This window comes from Takifugu rubripes, chromosome 3, assembly GCF_901000725.2.
Source record: "Takifugu rubripes chromosome 3, fTakRub1.2, whole genome shotgun sequence".
In the NCBI taxonomy this organism is placed as follows: domain Eukaryota; kingdom Metazoa; phylum Chordata; class Actinopteri; order Tetraodontiformes; family Tetraodontidae; genus Takifugu; species Takifugu rubripes.
In genome coordinates this window covers 4459304-4480823 of record NC_042287.1, presented here as the reverse complement: position 1 = coordinate 4480823, position 21520 = coordinate 4459304, and the positions used below count along the sequence as shown (strand labels likewise).

The 21520-nt window shown below is 44.9% G+C and overlaps 1 protein-coding gene across 11 annotated transcripts in view; it reads right to left on the bottom strand.

The window, feature by feature from the left end:
* agrn (agrin) overlaps positions 1-21520 on the bottom strand; it is a 198479-nt gene that overhangs the window by 48393 nt on the left and 128566 nt on the right. For 10 of the 11 annotated variants that reach the window (XM_029834076.1, XM_029834079.1, XM_029834080.1 and 7 more), the window contains 5 exons: positions 20666-20890; positions 18195-18401; positions 9660-9881; positions 4552-4749; positions 3994-4194 (listed from right to left, as the gene is read on the bottom strand). In XM_029834076.1, coding sequence (XP_029689936.1) covers positions 3994-4194; positions 4552-4749; positions 9660-9881; positions 18195-18401; positions 20666-20890 — 1053 coding nt within the window. The remainder of the gene's footprint in view (positions 1-3993; positions 4195-4551; positions 4750-9659; positions 9882-18194; positions 18402-20665; positions 20891-21520) is intronic. The other variant, XM_029834085.1, reaches the window with a different exon arrangement.

Here is a 21520-nt window from a genome sequence, read left to right as displayed (position 1 = left end):
AGCCTTCACTTCATTAGCAGAGGATACCAAGAGTCAAGCTCCAGATTTATGGAGGCTTTCAGATGTCGTGTGTCCTACAGACATCAGGACACGTTAACCATCGCCTCGTTCCCCGAGTACAACAGGTTGTGACATGGCTAGCAATCCGCTAACGGCTTTTTACCGCAGCGGGCATAACTTTGCTCAGCAAAACGCAATGAAAGGAAATTGCAGAAATAGCCAGTCCTTTTTCAGTTCAGCCCACTTCACAGGGACAAGATAAATAAATAAAAAGAGGTAAGACTTTAGAATGGAATAAATAAATAGTGGAAGGCAAGGGGATTCTAATTAGCCGTTGCTCTTTGATGTGTCCACCGCCTGGCAGCCTATGAACCTTTCAATTAATACATTTCCAGCCAGGATGGCTGCATCAGCTATTCTCTCTGCGCTGCCTGCTCGTTTCTTTTTACTCAATCATGTCAGAAGCCAAAGTCTATTTAACCAAAGGAGCTCTATGGAGAAGACAGAACTCCGCAGCTAAACGGAGAAGAAGAAAAAAAAATCATAGGAATACCTCAAGAAATACAGAAGAAAGAAATACAGTGACTTAGCAAGACAAGAGTCTAACTACAGAATAAGAGGAGTAGGAGACACATTAGCCGAAGCTGTCCAGGCATCAAGGGCAGACATGTGTTGCCAACATAACAGCAGGAAATGATGTGTAAGTAATGTCACTAAAGGAAGTCCTTGGGATGATTTACCATCCTGCATTCCAAACAGGAATATTGATATGAAACCATTTGCATATACCTTTTTCATGGTGCCCTTTAGTAAGTGTTTTTAAATAGGAAATGAAAACATTGAGGGGATGAGTGAATCTATTAGTGTCTCAAAAGGTACTGGGTGAGGGCTGATTAAAGAAAGACTACTTAGCATTCACTCACTGGTATAGTTTGCAACAAGGGGAAATATTTGAAGCCTGCAAAGTCACCAATATTAGGAGCAATTTCTCCATTTGCAACCATGGCTGTTACAAAGAAATAAAAAAGGCAAGGATGTGGTGGCGAAACAGAGCAGGGGAAATACGCGCAGCAGGTTGAGATGCAACTTGATGATGTTTGGTTGACCTGATTACTCATGCCGCAGACTCCAGGAGTGGCTGACATTATCCTGGCACCTGACACCCTGACCTGCGTGAATGTCAACACGTTTTTAGGAAACAAGTCCTCGCCGACTGTGGCCGTTTCGTCGCTCGGAACGAAAATGACATCGGCCTTTGGTCGCATCGCCTATCAGTCCTCTGTACGCTTTGCTATTGACTGATACGCTCGTCCGAATGAAGTTCCCTGAGTTATGAGAGAGCTGCAGTTGAGATGTGGCAAAATAAAGTTCTTCTGCCCTTTGACGGATGAGGGAAAGGTGATCGGACCTCCTGCCCTTTGTCCTCCGCCCACCCACCCACTGCTTTCATGTCTAATTCAGGTCTTGCGTATCTCTATTGATCTGCGTAACAGGAGAAGGTGGGTATGACACTGTATGATCACACGTTGGGCATTTATTGAAAGCTAATCCTTCAAAGTAGGGTCTGCATAGGTGATGCACTATCCTCAGTTCCCACTTTGCCAGGCCCACCCGAGTGTGAAATGAAGCAGGCGATACATTTTCCTGTATGGCCAACAGTAGGAGCGCTGTCATTTTTCATTACTGTTAAACAAAAAGCGGAGGAAAACAACTACCATTTGTATGCTCTGGTCCCCCCCCACTAAGACTAATGAGGATGGCTTTGCAGTCAGCTCTACATAACAGAATAAATCACATGTTCACTTCCTCTCCAAGCTTATCTACGATATGAAGTGCAGAGTATGAGGTTTTTCACAGAAAGGATTTTTATTTTTTTTGCCATTCATAGCCAGGAAATACATCTTCGGGATTATTTGATACATCTTTGGTAACATTTTGTTACAAAGAACTGTGATGCACATTTGAAACCCTCCATTCTTTACCCGTACATCTAGATGTGCATCCATCCAAAATAAATGCTTTTTTCGCTGTAGCCGGATGGAAACCCACCGCAACTGAAAGGGAAATAAAAAGCAGCGGCTTGTTTATTGTTTCACAAGGTCATCAGAATACCTGCAGGGGGGTCTGCATGAGATTTGAAGCATCTGAAAGGACTGTAAATGGATCCTACAGAAGAAGAAACGGGGCCACTGGCCACCCCTGAGGTGAGATTTATCGATTATAGATGATCACCTCTCTTCGCTGGTTCAGAGGCATCACGGGCCCTTTTGTCGAGAGGCACAATAGTGCCGGGGAAGAGCGCAAAATGAGGAGGGGACAAGAGTGGGTGGGTACGGCAGAGAGCGGCAGGGAGTAAAGAAAAATAAAATAATCCATTGTGCAAGACTGGTAGTTTTCTCGAGATCAAAATGAACAACTGATGGCAAAAAGGAAGAACGCTCAGAGACGGTGTTCAAAGGGAGCTGGGAAACGTCGGGGCGCCGATGTCCCCAGGGACGAAGCGAAAAGCATTTTTGCTTGATACCAGACAACTGACAGAACCGGCGAAGAGTGTCCTCGTGCATCTGTGTGTAATGACAGCGCGTCTTTCACTTTTCTTCACGCTCCACATACAAAAAAAGGTCACCCGTCTCAGTCAATGAAATGACAAAATCCACCACAAAAAGCCCCGGCAGCTTGATTTGCCCCACGGGCCCCTGGGCCAACATGGCCGACAATGGCAGTAGAATAAAAGATATATGAAGAAGAAAAATGAATTACTCCCGGCTGACAATGAGACTGGAAGAGGATTTCTTTCATTTCTATTTCCTGTGTTCTCCATTAAACCCCATTTCCCCTCCAACCTCTCCAGCTTTCCCTCCACCGGCAGGTGTAATCTGCTCCCCTTCGCACCTTGTCAGACAAGGAGCCCGTTCTGTGTGACAGCCCGTGACCGGAGGGGAAAGTAGCAGCGTCAGCATGAAAAACCCAGGAGTTTGTGCGTGACTCCCCCAGGACGTCACCCAGACAGCCCCGGTGAGGGACCATGATATCCTGCCTTGGGGCTGCCAGAACTGATCAAGATACGATTTGCACAGTGAATTAGATCGACTTTATTCACAAAACGGAGGGATGACGGGCGTCTAAATCCGGGATATTGGGTGCCATTGCAACACGCGTGTGAACAATAAAGGATAGGGTTGCCTTGCTGAGAGATATGCTGTCTTTACAGGACCAATAGACAATGTTCATCCCCTAATAAATCCGGTCTGCTATATAATAATCTACTGGATTGTGCTTACTCAGCATAAAGATCGGTACACCTGACACTATGAGGTGACCTCAAAGGTTCTTCGTCTGTCTTTATTACCATTGACAGAAATGAAGTGCAACTTTCTCCCATTATTCAAACCTGAACGCAGCACCTACTCAGAAAGTTTTTATTATAAATCACAGTCGTTATTAAAGTTCGACCAAAGAAGATTTGTTCCTGATGGATCGCTCCACAATAGAAAAACACTTTACAATCCTGGCCACTTAGTTCTGTTTTGGCTGCTTGAGCGATTAATAAATAATTAAAAGTTGGAGCTTCGTCAGTATCAATACTAATTGAGACAAGTAAAAGAAGTGTTCATTTATTTTGAACAGAAATTACGACATGATCATTTAAAAAAAATAACAAAAAGCAGCTGCTTAATGTTCAGTGTCTCAATGGATGAACAAACGGGCAAAGCGTGAGCCCATTTTTCTAAAGATGTTGCCCTGAACTTAATTACCCAGCATTCAATTGTTTCCACAGAACAGGTTTTATTGATGGACGCGCGTTGGGACTTTCACTCCATCATTCGCTGCGTTAGCCTGCTGGCTGGCACGCTGCTGCTGGCATATGCGGCTATTATGGGAATCCGCAGATGAGTGAAAAATGTGCCACAGGTCACTTGACAAAGATAATTAAACCCTTTCAATGGCCAGTTGGTTAAGCATAATTACACAATCTCCCAGCCTGTTTCGTACCTTCATCACAGCTGCCGTGCTTGACCACGTCAATTCTCCTCTTCAGCACGCAGGACGCCATGCGGAGCTCGCACTCGTTGTTGTAGTTGAGGCCGTCGCTGCCGCACACCGCTGAGAAGGCCTCGCCGGAGCACTGAGTGCACTCGCACTTACTCTTGACGCATCGGGCTCCCCAGGCACAAACAATGCCGCCACATGTTTCTGCGTTGAGCAAAAAGCACAGCGACTGGTAAATGCGCGAAAGGTCATTTCCTGGGAAAGTAGCGACAGAGAGGGCTGTTTTTGGCAGGTTTACCCACCACAAAATGCTTTTTTGGAAGGGAATTAAAAGCGACGTCAATGACCCTTTGCTAATTCCAATGCAATCCTCACCCCCCCGTCACAACAAGCCTTCTCAGAACTGCAACATCCATCCCGCTTTGTTATTCGCTCTTTGCATTCTATTCAGCAACTTGTCTCATTATTCAAGGTTTACTTCCATTCTGTTCTTCCCGGCAATTGAGACACGACGCATTGCAGTTACGTGGGCAGGGCCGCAGCAGCGCACGCATCACTTACTGCATTCTCCCTGGCTGACCACTCGGAGGTCCATCTGTTCTTTGCAGGCGCGCACGTGCAGCTCGCACTCGCTGTTGTAAGTGGTGCCGTCGCTGCCGCACACAGGCTGGTTGGACTCCACACACTCGGAAGCGCACACACACTGACCGCTCTGGGCATCACAGATCGCCCCAAATGTGCATTTGCCACAGGACTCATCTAGATGGACAAAGAGACAATAAAGGGTTAATATCTGTGATAGTATGTGGTGTTTTCAGGAATTTCTTTTTGTAAAATTTCAACTCTATCCTAGACTATCAAAGACCTCATTGTTGCTCATGTGTGCCAGCAAATTATAGAGACTTTTGAAGAGCCTGGGGGGCTATTTGAGGTATTTTCAGCAGTTTTTCTAAAAAACTGCCAATCAAAAAACAGATAAAAGAGATTAAACATAATTTTCAAATGCCCGAATGACCATTTAAATGTAAACGCTGTCATTTAATTTCATTTTAGAGAATGTGATACATTCCAGATGCAGTGAAGGTGCAGGCCGACAAAAACCAACGTTTCCAAAAATGTAAAAAGCAAAAACAAGCTGAGAAACATGCATCTGACTTGACACACTTTAAACATCAATCATTCCCAAAAATTAGGTTGAGAAAGGTAAGGAAAAAACCTTAAAAGGCAAAGGACCAATTAGGCACTATTCCTGAATCTACTGGTAGCACAATTCATAGGGTAGCCAGCAGGGCCGAGTAGGTTCTGGGCAATTAAATGAGCGGCTGGATGAAAAGATTAAATAAATGAACAACGGATCTTATAAAGATAAGTCTAATAAAAACCTAAAACCGCTGATCATGTCCCCAAAACTCTGTGGTTAGACCCCATCCAAGCAGCAGGTGCAGCCAAACCCAAAGACTCCAAAATCCTTTTAAACTTACAAATATATCATGTTTCACCAAACTTGCGCAGTCAGAGAGCTCAAAAAGAGGATTAAAATGAGTCATTGCCCACATAATTGGTTGCTTCTGGAACCTTCCTCCCCCCGATTAAACAAAGGTAAGGCAGAATCCGGAATGTTCGACCTACTGGCTTATGACATGTAAGGGATCGACAGGGTCTTGTAGACTGACATGACTAACAGTAGATGTTTTTCTTCCCTCTGACACCAATTAGACCTGGAGGACTGCATTAGCACAGCTCGCTTTCACATTCAATTAGGGCCCGGCTACAAACTGCTGCTGATTTAGCTCTCACCGGGAGAGAAGTGAGGCTGGCTGCTTGTACCTTTCATGCTGTTAATCTGTTTCCTACTCTTTTACAGACCTTCATTTTCATTATCCCTTTATCTTGCAGCAGACTCTGAAAAACAACGGGGGCTATACAGTCGGTCTGATGTGGCAGGGAAACTTGGGACGGAAAATTGAATTCTTCAGATTGCTCCTTTCTAGAACTGCTTTGAAAAACCTGTCAAAAGTTGTCGTTTCTTTTGGAGAACAATAAATGTATGTTTTTGGGCTCGATGAAACAGTGTCAAGTTCAAACCAACCCCACTGGTTCTGCAATTTGGACTGGTTGAAACAGGCATGAGTGGGTGTGGAGACAAAGCATATTTTATCTCCCGGATGCTAAGTTCCTTCACAGCGACCTTCCGCGGGACCCCTTACCGCTACAGCATCAATTAAAACTCGATACACAAAGTACCTTCAGCGGGAACACAAACCTTCTGTTTCCAACGTGGATGAAATGTGCTGGCCCTCACTGAGCTGCGCTTCGGGGATTAACTGCAATGGCGCGTTTGAGCCAGACCTTAGCATCAGTGGCAGACCTCACTAATGTGCTTGTTTGCAGGATGGAAATAAATCCCCAAATCATGTGGAAATATTAGCAGAATTGTTGGGAGCTATAGCTCCGTAATAGGGTACAGCATTTCTGTCTGCAATGAGTTTTTAAGCTTTCACAAGAATAGAATTCAGGTGCTGGTACAGTACTTAAAAACTGCAATTTGTGACATTAGACAAGGTAATAGTGGATCAGATATAATAAATATAATAACTGGGTACACAACAAGTCAAGCCGCTGTATAAATTGTTGGCTCCAGCCACGGCCCCTCTTTAAGTGTGGCAGCTATAAATCGGTAAGTGCTGTTGGTGAATGTTGCCATTTATCAGACTCCCTGTCCTGATAACGCTCTCGCCTGTTTATCAGCTCCTGCCCTCGCACCTGGCTCTCCATTCTGCCTGATCCTCCAGACAACATTTTCTTTTTTAAAAGGACAGAAAAAGGAGCAGATCTACAGATGACAGGAGGGAAGATTGTTGCCATTACTGCTAATGTCAGTCATCTTGAATTCTGCCAAGTTGAATTTATATCCAGTATAACATTGGGTTGCTAAAAAATACTTTTGATGTGGGTTGACAAAAATGAAGGTGAAAAGTACTCCCGAGCAGACAATTTGGGCCCTGGTTTTAGAGTGTGAGAGCTGATCCAGCTTCAAAAGCAAGAAGCCTCCAAATCATACAATGTATTTTAAATTTTGCCAAGTTGAACATAGGGAACACAAAATAAAGAGAAAGTCTGTAAATTTGGTAAATCTTTGAGAAAAATTACCCTTGGGTTATACAACAAGTTAAAAAAAAAACCTGAGCTGCTGTGGAGGGATGAAATGTGAAATTGATTAATCAATCTGTCACAATAGTCAGCCAGCTAATCTGTTACCGGCCCCGGTACCGATATTGTGGAAAATGAGTCCTGAAAAGATCTCAAACGTTGGTTTTCACTGACATATCAATACATCCAAGGACCTTTGACAATGGACTTCTTTCGTGTTGGTGGAAGCATTTGTTGTCTTTTGAATGTTGAGAAAAATATTTGAAATGTGGCATAAAAAACTAGCCTTCAGTGCAACTACACCCCCCCCCCCCAACATTTTGTTAATAGTCTCACTGGGAAAAAATCCCCAAAACAGAACTATTTGCTGGAGGAGGTCTGGGCAGTGTATTTCCTCAAGATTAAGCTAAAAGAAATGGGCTGTTTGTGTTTTAAAAGCTTGCGAACATGCCTGGGTGATAACAACTCCCCCGGCGATGCCTGTCTGGCCAGTGTACCATTAATTCTGCCCCCAACCCGCTCAGCTCCTGCTCATCTAAATCACCTCTATCTCCTCCTCTGCCCTGCATCCCCCCACCCCCTCCCATATTTTCACTGTATCCCTCTGACTCGCTGTCAGTGTGACCTATATTTCTTATTCATGTGTGTACATAAACACCTGTGGGACAGTAAAAAACGGGGAATAAAATCTCATTTCAGCTTCTTGGATGACTCCGCCGGGTTTCCACTCATCTGTTTGGTTACAGTTGTTTGAATTTCTTTTTTTTTTTTTGAGGATGCTGATATGCAGCTTGGAGGGGGAGGAGGAGGTCTATTAACCGAACAGACTTCTGTCGGGCAACTGGACAAGGTCACTCACCAAAAAAAGGCAGTAGAAAGGAAAATCTCAGAATAATAACAAATGTCAGTCATATTGCCGTCATGCTACACCTGAGCCATATAGATAACTACCGCTTTTATCCAGGCCAGACGAGAGGAAATTAAATTAGGATTCAGCCCATGCTGTGAATGTTGTTGCATACAGGAGCAAAGCTAAGCAGCAATAACATTTCCTTTATTGTGTCACCTCTCTAACATCTCAAATTATTATTTTTTTTATTAAAAGAAGAAAACCTCAACACACACACACACACACACACACACACACACACACATCAAGTCTTGTGAATATCACAGAGAGCAGAGACAGGTATGTGGTAGATAAGGTTGGCGAAGTGTTGAAATATCTGATCATTTCATGATATTACATATTCTCATTTAATTCTGCCTTGACAGTGCATTTTCTCCCCCGGTCTCTCCTTCCAGCCCCATAAACATGTATAGGATGTTAATAGTGGGGATTGTGTGCGATAATTGGGTGAGATAACTGCCTCTGTGAGTCATGGGGCTGCATAAACCCTGGTAAAGCTGCACAAACCACCCAGAAATAACCCACATTATCAACACCATCATTTCTCAGCTACCTTGCCAGGCAAGCAGGTGCCTCAGCACTTTTATGGCTCCATAGCGCTGACGCAGGTCTGTTCCTCTGGAAACCAAAAACAAAACAAAAAAAAAAAAGAGCAAAACTACAGTGCTGGATTACAGACAGCACCCTCCACACAGCCCTGCCGGCTCCACCGCTCGCTTTCTAAAATAAAGGACATTTATTACTAAAGAGCAGCTGCTACCCGGCGGACCTGTTGTCTACCTGCAGCGCTGTGAGTAAAATTGAGTCCCCGCTTGCACACTGACCAAACATTGCTCTTGCTCCAGCTTCCCATTGGTACGCGTCCTGGCGTGCTGGATTTCAATTGCGAGGACGCAGAGAGGGAGGGAAGACAAATGCAAGGCAAAGGCCATAAAGAGAGAGACAAAGGGAGTGGAGGGCCCAACATTTAACCCTGGTCTAACATCAGTCAGTGCTGAAACAAATGCAGCTCCACAGCAGCGGAGCGAGACAGGTTTTAGTGTATTGATCTTGCAACTAACTGTTAAGCTCCTCTGTGAAACTAACGCAGCAGAGGCCAAACAGATTTTATGGTAGTGTTAATCTAAATATGCATAAAAAAGAAATAGGTCGCTGGGAGGGTAGAGCCCAGGGGCTAATAACAACTGTACTTTACACGTGTGAAAAAGGATAAAGGCAGAAAAAAGACTAATCTTTCATCACCAATTATGTCCTGTTGGTAAACAAGCATTGGGCCATCATGAATAATCAGGAAGTGGCTTTACCAGCCTCTTAAATTCACGCCATGGCTGCGTACCTGCAGAGTGGATCTGCAGATGTTTTTACCACCCACTGGTGTTCATGATTGGGGAAAAGTGTGACACCGCGAGCCACAACTGATTTGTGTTGCCTGCATTCTGTTAACCTGTGCAAATTAAGCAAGGTGAAGCATCAGGGAATGCTCATTTAATTCCTTCTTCTGAGTCGTTATGCTCCTCCCCCCAGAGCGAACAGTTAGCTTTTGTCATTTTTATGGTTTCTAATATACATCTTTGTTATTCTATAGGCACTGCAGCGTGTATTTACTTACCGCAGGGTCCTTTGTGTTGGATGTGAATGGGCTTCTGCAGGGCGCAGCCCATGGCTCGCATTTCGCAGGAACTGCCGTAGCTGTGGCCGTCGGAGCCGCACACCGGATCGGATGTCTGCGGGCAAGCCTCGGGGCACTCGCACACCGGCTCATCGTTCTTGACCACGCAAACCGCCCCGTGATCGCACACCTTATCCAAGCACGGGCTGGGTATGCTGAGATCTGACCCCAGAGAAGGAGAGCAGAGTTAGGCGCTGATCAGTGATCCCATGGGAACACAGCACAGAGGTTGGAGAGTGTTTCAGGGACTGGACAGGGGACAGGTGACAGTGAGGTAGGTTAGAGCATAGCTACACTGGGGATCCACAAATTTGGTGTTAGAAGGAGGGGGATGAAAGAGATAGATGATGGAATATGCAACACAGCCCTATTCCTGTGACACTGCAGCTTCCTGGGCTCCCTGTGTCGTTTCCTTGCGTTTATGTCTGTCCTGATGTTTCCTGAGCCTTTGAAGGGGCCGCCAAATCCGGCGGCGGGAGGACAGCAGAAAAAAGCATGGCCCCATAGCACAATGGACATGAAACAGCCCAGCTAACAATGGTTGCACAGCCGTTTCCTTTTTTTTGTACAAACAAATGCCTGGATTAATTGACGTTCCCCTTCAAAGGCCCCCATTTGCATCTCACTGGGAATCATCAATCCGGCCAATGCTGACTGAGCTCACAAAGAGGTGAGAAAAGAAAAGTGTACATTTGGTATTTGCGTGCAGACGAAGGAGAGACTAGGGGAATGGAGAGAAAGACAAGCCAAGGGGGTAAAACGAGCCCTATAGTTAATAATTCAAAAACAGTCAAGCTCCTGGGCAGAAGCAGATGTGAGGCGCGCACATCACAGAGCGGCGTCTGCTTCAGTCGTTGCACCAACCCCCGTGCGCGGCTTCGTTAAAAGCGGGACCAGGTTTTGCAGCGACGACTCTCGTCGCTGTCAGCTGGGTGCAGGCTGGGCTCGTGGAAGCCGACGCGATCAGGAGGAGGCAGAGGCGACTTGAAAACTGTTTGATCACAGCCTCACATCCTGCCTCCATCATTTTTCTTCTCGAGCCGCATTTCAAGCAGACAGGTCGAACCGAGAAATTGATTGCGCGCAATTATTATAAAACTCAATCAATAAATTCTGTATCACGCCAAGCAGGTCTGGCATCGGGCTCTGATTCAATGTATTCATTGCCTAATAATAATCTGACTAGACATTGCAGGGAATGAATAGCAGATCCTCGCGCGGGGATCAAAGAAGCAGCACCCACAGGAGGATGCCGGGGAGGTGGTGGGATTGAGCCACGAATGGCAGCCCGGCGCGGCGGACGGGCGCGCAGCAGCAGAATAGCACAGAGCGGCAAAATAGTACAGGGCAGCAGAAAGGAACAGAGCGGCACTAGCAGCTTACACCAAGTGTAGTCGCAGCATGAAGAGAGCAGGTAAATATCCGCCCGAATCAGGAATGATAGGGTTGGATCAGCTAATCAGGAACTGTTCGAGTTGCTACCCTGAAGTAGCTCTACGGGCTTCACATCGCGTAGAGGTTTTCGTGGCAAATCTGTGTGTATTTTGAACGAGGCTGTGTGTGTCTGGATGGGGACCACCCAGGTAGGATGGCGCGCTCATCCACAAGCGAGACATAATTGACTGGCTTCGCGGTGGTTTTCAGTGGAAAGGTTTAGATACGAGGGATAAACTGCTCTGCAATATCTGATGAGAGGCAGACGGACGTGTGGGATCATTTTGTAAGCAAGAGCTGAAGATTTTGTGATTTTTACAGCCAGAAGCAAACAGCAGTTCCCAGATGTTTAGTTTTAAGGGTGGAAATGATTTTGGAAACTCCTCCTTTGTATCACTGTCATCCTATTTGCACCCATTACGGGATTAGACGGTATCTCCTGGGGTAAATTGGCATGTTTCGTGTAATTAAGCTCAAAACCATGTACTGGCTTTGAGCACCAATGAGAAAATCATCAGATGGAGCAGTTAGCTACTTTTCTTCTGACTAAAATGGCAGTAAGGTGAGAATCCAGTCAATACCGCGACACCTGTCCAGCAGAAAATGAAGGAGCAAAAAGGCAGATGGAATTCTCCATGAAGTCGCATTTGGAATCAACCAAATGTTTCCGGCTCTAAAGCAAGGACACAGTCTCATCTAGTCTAGAACCTAAGTGATTCAATTTAGCCAGCTATTGATTTTTGTGTTTTGAAGCCGAGCTGTTGTTATAGAGACATAAATATGTAAGATGTTCACGGCTGCTTAATTTGGACCCGCCTTTGAAAACAATTGATTTCTTCTGATTGCCCTGCACGTGTGCACGTGTTTGTGTTCCTGAGTCTGTGGATGAAAATGGTAAGCTTACATTCTGGGCTTAACTGCATGACCTTGGTCTCTGTATTAACCAGCCCACTTCCCAAGGACAGACTCCTAAAGCCCAACTGCAGCCTCCGATAATGCCGCAGTCTCTCATTCACTTTGTTTTACACAAAAAGATGAAAGTTTCCTTCTAAAACACTTTCTACCTCTGGAGGGCAAGCTCATCGACCGATTTAATAACCAAAAAGGTTGTGAGGGGGAAAAAAAAACCCTCCCCAAGTGTAAAAGTCAGAATTGAAAGTGACGCTGCCTATTTTGTCACTGCTCGATGCAGGCAGGAGCTTTGAAATCGAAACTGAGACAGCAGCCAAACGCATCCTCCTCGGGTAGCGGTGCTTCTGTCAGGCAGGTCTAGAATAGACCAAAGTTTTTCCCTATTTACACCGTGCAGCAGACGTGAAATTGAGCTTGACGGTCGAGAATACCTGAAATACCGAGCGATTACGTGAAGTAGCCAGCGCATTGTTTTAGCGACAGAGCAGGTGCAGCAGGGAAAGAGTCACCAGAAACGGGGATAGGGGGAAAAAAAAAGCATGAATAATTCTACCGACTCAAATATTCGGCTCTGCTTGTGTGCACTCAGCTCGGTGTCTGTCCCGAGACACCAGAGGACTTCCCATTCTACATGTCACATTAGTCTGTATCCTCCATCACCGGTCTCCTCTTTTAAAGCGACGCCCCCCAGAATTTTCCTGTTAACGGGAATTTATCAATTATCGGTGTTAATAGACAGCCAAGGAACGATGCCACGGCGTGGCCCATTATGTTGTGGCCCTCTTGTTTGGCGACGCTAGAGCGAGCTCCAGGAGGACCCTGCCGGTCGCGGTTGGATCAGGCAGGCACGCACCGCTAACCCCACTTGTGAAATACTGGGAGATTATTTTGGCGGGAGCTTCCTCCCATTTCCACTCAGCTCATACATATGTTAATTGGAGTTTTCCCTTTGGGTCCGGATGCGATTCGGAATGGCACCCTGTATTATGCAGGGCAGTGAATCAGGGTAATCCAGGTGATGTTTGCAGTGGCCAACTGGCAGGAAAATTCACCTACTAGCAAGCTATTACAACGCACAACTCTGAAGGGGCACCGCCGCGGCCCCTCTGTTCCTCCACCCGCAGGGCTTTGGCCTCCCTCACATTAAAAACATTTATGTATCATTAGTCAAGGGGAAGGGAGGTGCAGAGAAAAGGCTATATTAGCATACAGCAAAAACTGCAACTGTGGGCTGTGCTTCTGAATCCTTATTACAGAGAGAGGGCATCTACAAGTGCAAACAATGTTCCAAACAGCCAGTGGAAGGAAAACAGAGCCCCAATCCTGCTCTTTTGTTGACTAACAGATAAAATATGACATAGGATGCTAACAGTCAGGCAATTAATAACATCAACATGGTGTGTGGAGGAGGCTTCTGTCAGATGAACATATGCAAACAAATAGTGAAACCAAAGGACATAATTCAACATTTATTGCACCACTAATCAGATCAGGAGCTACAGCCCGAGATGAAGGGCTCAGAAGCAACAGGAAATGAAAAAAAAAGAGAAAAAAATGAACTTGAAGAACTGCCTGGTTAATAATAGCTGAGGAGCCTGCAACATCCCTACAGCCTTGAGTCCTCACGAACACCCAAGTGGCCCACATTTCACTGCAATTTTGCAGGATGACAGCCTGCGGGTTGGAGTAAGTGGACCAGCGGTCCCTCGCCGCTGTCAATCTGGCTCCTGTGGCACTTCGTCTAATTAACTTGATTAGGAAAAACAGCGCTGGTGATCTCAGGCTGACTTTCCCGCTCAAGTTCCATGACGGCGCGCAAGTCCAACCGCTACAGCCGGTGGAGATGCTAATCAAATAAACATGCAAATGATGTAATATCGGCACAGTAGCTGAACACCTGAAGTGAGTGATTCTTCTTGCGTCCCTGCAAACCCATTCGTCAGTGACAACAGTCCTCATTTATCAAGCCCGTGTGAAAACCAGAACAACCAGGAGTCGGAATGCTCGTGCCTCAACGCCGCATGCATAAATGTGGCTCAGCGTGGGCGAACGCGTTACCTGCACAGATGTCCTTTCGATGACATATGTATATATATGTATATGTATATATATATATATATATATATATATATATATATATATATATATATATATATATGTATATATATATTTGAGAAGCTTTACCTGAATTCTGTTATCAAATGTTTTCTGGAGAAACAAAACAAACAAGAAAAAAAATAACCAAAGGAATGAATGCACACCAATGTGTTGGTCAGAAAGACACAAATATACAGACTAGATAAATTTAAAAAAGTATAAAAATGAGTGGCTGTAGGTTTAAAATGTTTGTTAGACATCATCTCATGGCAAGCTAAATGTAAAAATAAAAAACCCAAAACCTTATATCCTCTAATTTCAGTTAGTTTTTCTTGCCAGTTCTGATCAGCCTGGTTTGTTGCTTTTGGCTCCTTTGAGTGCCAAAAAGTCCCAAATTGCTGATTTTATTTTTAGATCACCCGCTCTCCAATTCTTACTGTAATGAAATCAAACAAAAAAAATACACCTCACGCTTCTCCTATTGATCCAGTGCAATACTAAATATGCACTGAGCAGCTTGACTTTCAGAAGCTGCAGTGAAAAACAAACCTTCCGGGCACTGATATAAACTGACTCAAGACGAAAAGTCCGACTTTTCTTTCCAAAGTCATTATTTGATATTAAGGGTTTATTCCCATCTCCGACCTTGGCTAATGGAAATCTTTCAAAACGATTCTGTTATTTCAACATTTGTTTTCATTTTCATTCACTCTTAATTTGTTGGTTAAGTCATTAGAAACTGTCCAGATTTGATCAATTGTCCATTAGGAATAGTGGATTAGAATTGCATTGTGATTATTTCGATGACAAACCCGTTGAATTAAAAATGACAAAACTAAACATCTGTCGTACGGATAATAAAAAAATAATTAATAAAAACAATTATGGCTTTCATAAAGCTAAAACTACACCTTTCCTTGTTTAATTACTCTCCCTAATATTCGTCTGACATGTAGAAAAACAAAGATGTTGCTGGCATTTAAGAGTCAGCCGGTGATTAAGATCCATCTGCTGATCATAACATAAAAGATGATGAAGAATTAATTTGGCAGGAAATACAAAACAAGGGAGTCACTTTAACAGGAAGCTGTTTAGCTTGTTGGCTTGTCTCACGCCGACAAACGTGGTTTTTCTCGCCCTTCCTGTCTCTCATGATCCAGGGTCATCATCCTTCCCAGCATCCAGCTCTGATTCACTTCCAGCAAATCTCTCGCCTTCTCGGACATCTCCGCCATTTACGACCCGAGGGGAGTTAATCAGAAGAACGCCACGTGGCGTCTGCCTCTCCTTTAGATATCAATCAAAATAGTCGGGGAGGGAGGACAGCAGTCCTCACGATCATTCTCGTCCTCTGACGGGAACCGCGACGTGATGTCATCAACGTGGAGAGATTTAAGATGGAAGAATTTCACCCTTTTTTGGCAGAGTGATCATTCACCTCGCCAATGGAGTGAGGAATGAGTCATCAGAAAAAAGATGAACAAAATGATATATTATATAATAGATTACCATAAAGGTGCAGTCCTCTTTTGACAGCGCACGATTTGGCTCCCACTATATACAGAGCGCACGTGTTTGCGTGCGTCTCTGTCTGCTGTGCGGTCGATGTGTCATTTCCATTCAAACAAGTCTTTTCAGAGAGGAGCGCAGACATTCGCACTGCTGTCACCCTTTATCCTTCGTGTAACCCGAGCAATACTTGTGCACAAACAAATGCCTGGAGCTTGCATCTGTTAGATGCGACAGTCTGTACCTGCACCTATTCTTCCATATATAATGGAGAAAATCCTAAAAAAGGTCGAAAGTAAACCAACAAAAGGGTAGAACTGAGACGGCTTTAGCCCAAAAAATGATGAAACAGTGGAAAAACCCCAAAGAAAGCATGCCCTGTCGTTTACTCCGCCTAATTTATTCACAACTCAGAAGGTCCAATAATGAGGGCTGGTGCCTCCTGATGCTGACTGCAGGAGATAACTTTGGTCTTCAGCTCCACCCAGATGCCTGGAGGATGGACTGATCTCTTTTGGTTTTATCGGCGCCTGTCAGTGGGACGCGGGTGGCAACTGGTGACAAAATTACACGTCTGCTGTCGGGGATTTGTTTATTGAGGTAATGCGACAACAGGCAGCATGACCGGTTTACAGCTTTATTGTGCCTTGGCTGTGGTCGCTTTTAAAATAACACCTCTGCTGCTTGTTTTTCCGAAAGATGGGAAGCGCAAATGCGAATACGTGTACATTTCCAATGTGCTCTCACAGCACATCCAACCTTTAGGAATAAAGTTGGATGGAAAAAAAGCACCAGAGTTCAACTATTCTCAGTGCTGTTGTGATATTTACTTCAAGATTAGACTAATTAATCCCTTTCTCATTCCTTTTTTTTTTTACATCTATAGGGTAGCGTAGTATTTTCTTTTGCTTTTACTAATTGGGTTAACAAAGCTCCTGTCTGGGAACAATCTGGGACGCTTGAGTTTCACCGAGCACACTGGTGGCACATTGCAGCCGTTCTACCCAATATCTGTGTTTCCACCTTCAGCGCTGCAGCATGTAGTGTGACTCTGGGAAGCAGCTGTGTGTTTCATGTAGAAACTGACTGAAGCCACATCAAGCAGCACTGTTGGGCCAATTTCGTGTCTGACAAACAGTGAAACAGTCGTTCATTATAGATACACGCAAATGAGGGGGAAAACCAAAAATAGTCAGTGAATAACACAAAATTACCACTTTCTGAGATGGAGCAAATGAAAACTGATTTAAAATATGTGGGTTGGTTCGAGTCCTGCAGTGGGTAGGGAGCCCAACAAGAACTTTCCGGAATAACAGTGCAGCAGGAAAAATCATCTTGGTAAATAATTTCTGGGTGATGGGTGAGATGTGGGTTTTGTACTTTAAAATAAGAAATAAAGGAAATAAATAAACACATTTCTCAAAGGGCAAGTCACCTATTTTGAAAGTCAACTATATAAAACTTGTCACATGACTGATGGACCTTTATGCTAGCTGGGGCTAATGTTTCAGCTAAACATGTTAGTTGAACTTAATTCTAAAAGAGTCAACAAACTACAGTTAAATGCTAATTTGATGCCAGAAAATTGCAGTTAGGTCTGTGCATTCATCGTGCAGTTGGGGTTTTTTTTTGGATTTTTTTTACCAGAGGCCATTTGGGAGGGGGCTGTGTCAGTAACCGGCATGCAGTTTAGCATACACACTGTGAAGAATCAGAGACAAGCAAGGATGAAAGAGCATCGTGAGCTAAACAAGAATAAAAACATGGAGGGCAGGGAAATAGGAAGATCTCTCCAACCTCACACGTCATCACTTGCAGGAGGGTAAAGAGGAACACAAACTGATGGCACAAGGAGGCACACAGAGAGACAAGGTGCAAGGGGATAAAGGCAGCAGTGTGTGACCCCTCCTGACAGCTCATCTTGGCATGAGGGGGCTGAACTTCACCCATCAGGAATCCACCCGGTGAGGTTGCCCACTGGGTGGCCTCACTGTTCCCACCTGCAGCCAGGAAGATGGCCAGACGGACAAAGACAGACAGACACACTGACTGAAGCGCTGCAACAAGAAAGAACAGCTTCTTTTTAAACAAGAATACAGCAACACACGAGACAAACAGGCACAGAAAATAACAACAGAGGTGAGGAGAAAACAGGGAGGGGATGAATGAAACATGAGGGCGGTGTTTCGTTATGGGGCGATGCCTGACTGGGATGAGGAGATGGACGGGAGGTGAACGAGTGGAGAAGTGAAGGCACAGTTTTTCCCAACCTTCCCCCCGCCCGCCCGCACACACATCCATTCAGAGCGCATCGCTGAGCCACTTCAGATACATTTCAAGTCAAGAACAGACATACCGACAGCCTGGAAACTGCAGAGAGAGGAGGAGGGGGGGAATCACATTTCCTTGAAGTAGAGACAAGAAACGACAGGGGGATTGCAACCCCCCCCCCCTAAAAAAAACAACGGGCTTCGATGGACACAAAAGGAGCCACTTCCAGTCTCTTCTTTTAATTCCACTCACCACAGGGCCCCGGGTGCTGGATGGGGATGAGGGCCGTGGTCAGACACTCCGCTCTTCGTCGCGCGCAGTCGTTGGCGTAAGTACGGCCATTTTTGCCGCACACGGGCCGGTAGGCGCCGTCACACTCGATGGGGTCGCAGGAGCAACGGGTATTCAGCTGTTCCACGACACACACGGCGTTGAAGAGACACTCTTCCTGACAGTCATCTGGAAGAAAAAGGATAGGGAAAAACCATAAGCTCTGACTTGTGGCTGTTGTTATAGTTAGAGATTTATTCTTCAGTTTGTCACCATCTGTACCAACACTGATAAGGATTTCTGTAGTGTGATGCTCCTAAAAAGACAGGTTCAAGAAGAGTAATGGGAGGGAACAATAGGGTGTTGGGAAACTAAACTTTTCCTTTGAAAATTTTTGTCAAAATGTCAACTTCAAGTTTTCCTGAGGACTTTGAGGCTAAAACTACTTGACACGATACAATCTGCGATGGAGGTTAATTAAAGCTTGAACACCGAGGATTATCATAGCACGGAAAGGTTTTAAAGGAGGTTTCAGACAAAAAGTCATTAGGCTAAGAGACAGAATGCGGGAATTCAATAATGCGAAGACCAGCTATGACTGGTCTCGGGAGTTTGCAACACCTCCATTTTCTCAGTTATGCAAGTTTGTCAAGAATCTTGTCAAGAAGCAGGAATCAGTGTAAATAAATAAGAACATCTCTCATTCGCTGGAAACATCTTTGCCTCGTGTCTCTCTGCTATACTATAAAAAGATATTTCAAAAGCAGCTAAGTTCCTGTTAGCAGGTTCCCTTTGATTGGATATCAGCTTGGACGGCACTTTTCTGTACATGAAAGAAAGTTTTCCTGCAACTTTTAGAAAACTTAACTTGAGAATTTAACAGGGTCAGCTTAAAGTCTAAACTACAGTATGATATTCATTACATTTCGACTCACTAAGCAAAAAAAGCTGCCACAGAAATTAAAAAAAAAAGCAGAAGACATAATGTGAAATGGTAAATTTGTCACTGATGTGAGAAAATCCAATTTGAAGCAGGCTTCTGTTCTGGAGGCGCACGCTAGGCTTCGAATTTATTTCATTCCCGATCGAGGGATCAAATTTGTTCAGCAATTCAATTGCTTCTACTCTTTCTGTTAAAAGCCCGTCATGCTGCACTTAATTACATTGCCACTGTAGGAGAGTGAGAGGGCCACGAGGATGTGCAATGTCATGGTTACAAGTTGAAATGGCCACTTTCATTAGATACCAATTTGTAATTTGCTTAGGGATGTGATTTCATGGATCTCTGTTTCAAATGTAATCATTCTTTAATTTGTAGAAGGCGCAGAAACGGGAGGGGGAAAAGAGTTTGTCCACTTGCTTACACATGCGTGTGGGACTGACAAAAACGTACTACTTAGACCGGGATTTGTGCAACGTTAAGCCTATCAAACAAAGCAAACAGGAGAATCGGGGTGTATCAAAGCGGTGTATCAGCCTTTATTATTGATTATATCGTGCCCCGTGGCGCACTATTCTTGACTTTAGCTTTAACGGGGAAGGGAGGGGGGGTGTCTCTGTAACTGGGTGGGGGTCTCCTCACCTTGCTGACTTCAACCGACACCTCTGTGGTGATGTGCTACGACCTGCCGACAACAGAGCGTGGAAATTGGATCCCCCTTCCCCGATGGCTATCGGGCGTACAGTAAAAGCTGACAGTTCTTTGTTGGCTAAGGCTTAAACCTCCTGTTCTAGTAGCACAGATAACAACCCCGGAGGCTCTTATCAGGCTGGGAGAGGCTACTGCGAGCACGGATACAGTGGAGACCCTGAGACCTCCGGATCATTTATCTCTGTACCAGTTACAGTCTAATACTGGTTCACCGGCAGTGACATATTTGAAATAATTGCCCTGAATTCTTTAAAAAAAAAAAAAAAAAAAAGTTGGAACAGTTTTTATCTGCTTTTTTGTTTTTAATTTTCACTCTCCACGTACTAGAAGAATCGTAGTGCATGGACCAGTGGAACGCTGTGCAGGACGAGAGAAAGAAGCTAAAGATCTGAAGCAATTTTCCGTCTGGGGGCGCGGCGATATAGGCAAGGCTCACTGCTCAAGAAGGTATGAAAAGAGACTAAGATCCTTAAATTATTCATTCTCCTTTAGAGCAAAAGGCAAAAATAGTGTGGGATCAAATGTGGCTCTCAGCAAATACAACCAGGTTTGAATAAGAGTAATGTGAATAGGAGGGGCACTTCATGTGGCCACGGCTGCACGGATCAACCATTCAGCATTAAGGGAAAACAGGCGGGAGTAATTGCAAGGTCACGATGCCCCGAAAAAAAAGGAAAAGTTAAAATGGAGACAATTTATATTGTAACAAATAGACTTTGTGCATTGCTGAACACCATGATGGAGTAAATGTAGAAAAACTGAGGTAGAAAACCCCCCAAACAAGTTAAAAAACAACACATACCCCGCCTCCTGCATCGGCCCGCGTGGACCTTTCTGAGCTTGATGCCTTTCTGCAAGCCCGTGGCAGTCATGGCGCACTCGCTGGGGTACGTCTGCCCGTCGCTGGCGCAGAGAGGCTCGTTACCTGGCGGACACGACTGCGGCAGGCCGAACAGGTGCGGCTGGCGGGTGAGAGCCTCGACCCGGCAGAGCGTGCTCAGGCTGTTCTCGCTGTCTGAGCACGGATCTGCGGAGACACGGATGTGCGGTTACGGTGGAGCTCGCCTCACGGTGCGGATAATGATTTAATAAAACCCGTTTCTGTTAATTAGACCATGGGGGAATGAGCAGGAGAGCTTCAGTCAGGCCGACCAACTTGTAGTCCTCTGTGAAAAATCATACTGCTGCATCGTGGCCAAAGAAAAAACACATTAAACATAACAGCATAATATGTGCGTTGGCTTAATGAAGAGGTTTGTTGTAACTTTGCAAATGTGGCGTTCACGAGTGCAGGTTCACTCCTCTTTGTGTAAGTAGCCCTTTGTTGGAAAAAAGTTTGCTCGATAACATTCACCTATCAGATGTGGAGCGAGAGGAAAATGAAAACAGGTGTTAAGAGGAAATGGAAGACTTAATCCTCCATCAACACATTACCATAGTTATTACCACTGATGTAGAAACCAAGAGGAGAAGATGAAGAGTTTCACTCTGTGGCACCTCTCGCCCTTCGCTCCTTTGGCACACCTGGCCTTATCAATGGTTGGATCGTGATGGAATTGGCTTCTGGATGTGCGCGGAGGGAGTAAACACAGGCGTGAATTCCGTCACGTTTGTGACACTGTTCAGCGTGTGTGCAGACAAAGGATTCTCATGGCAC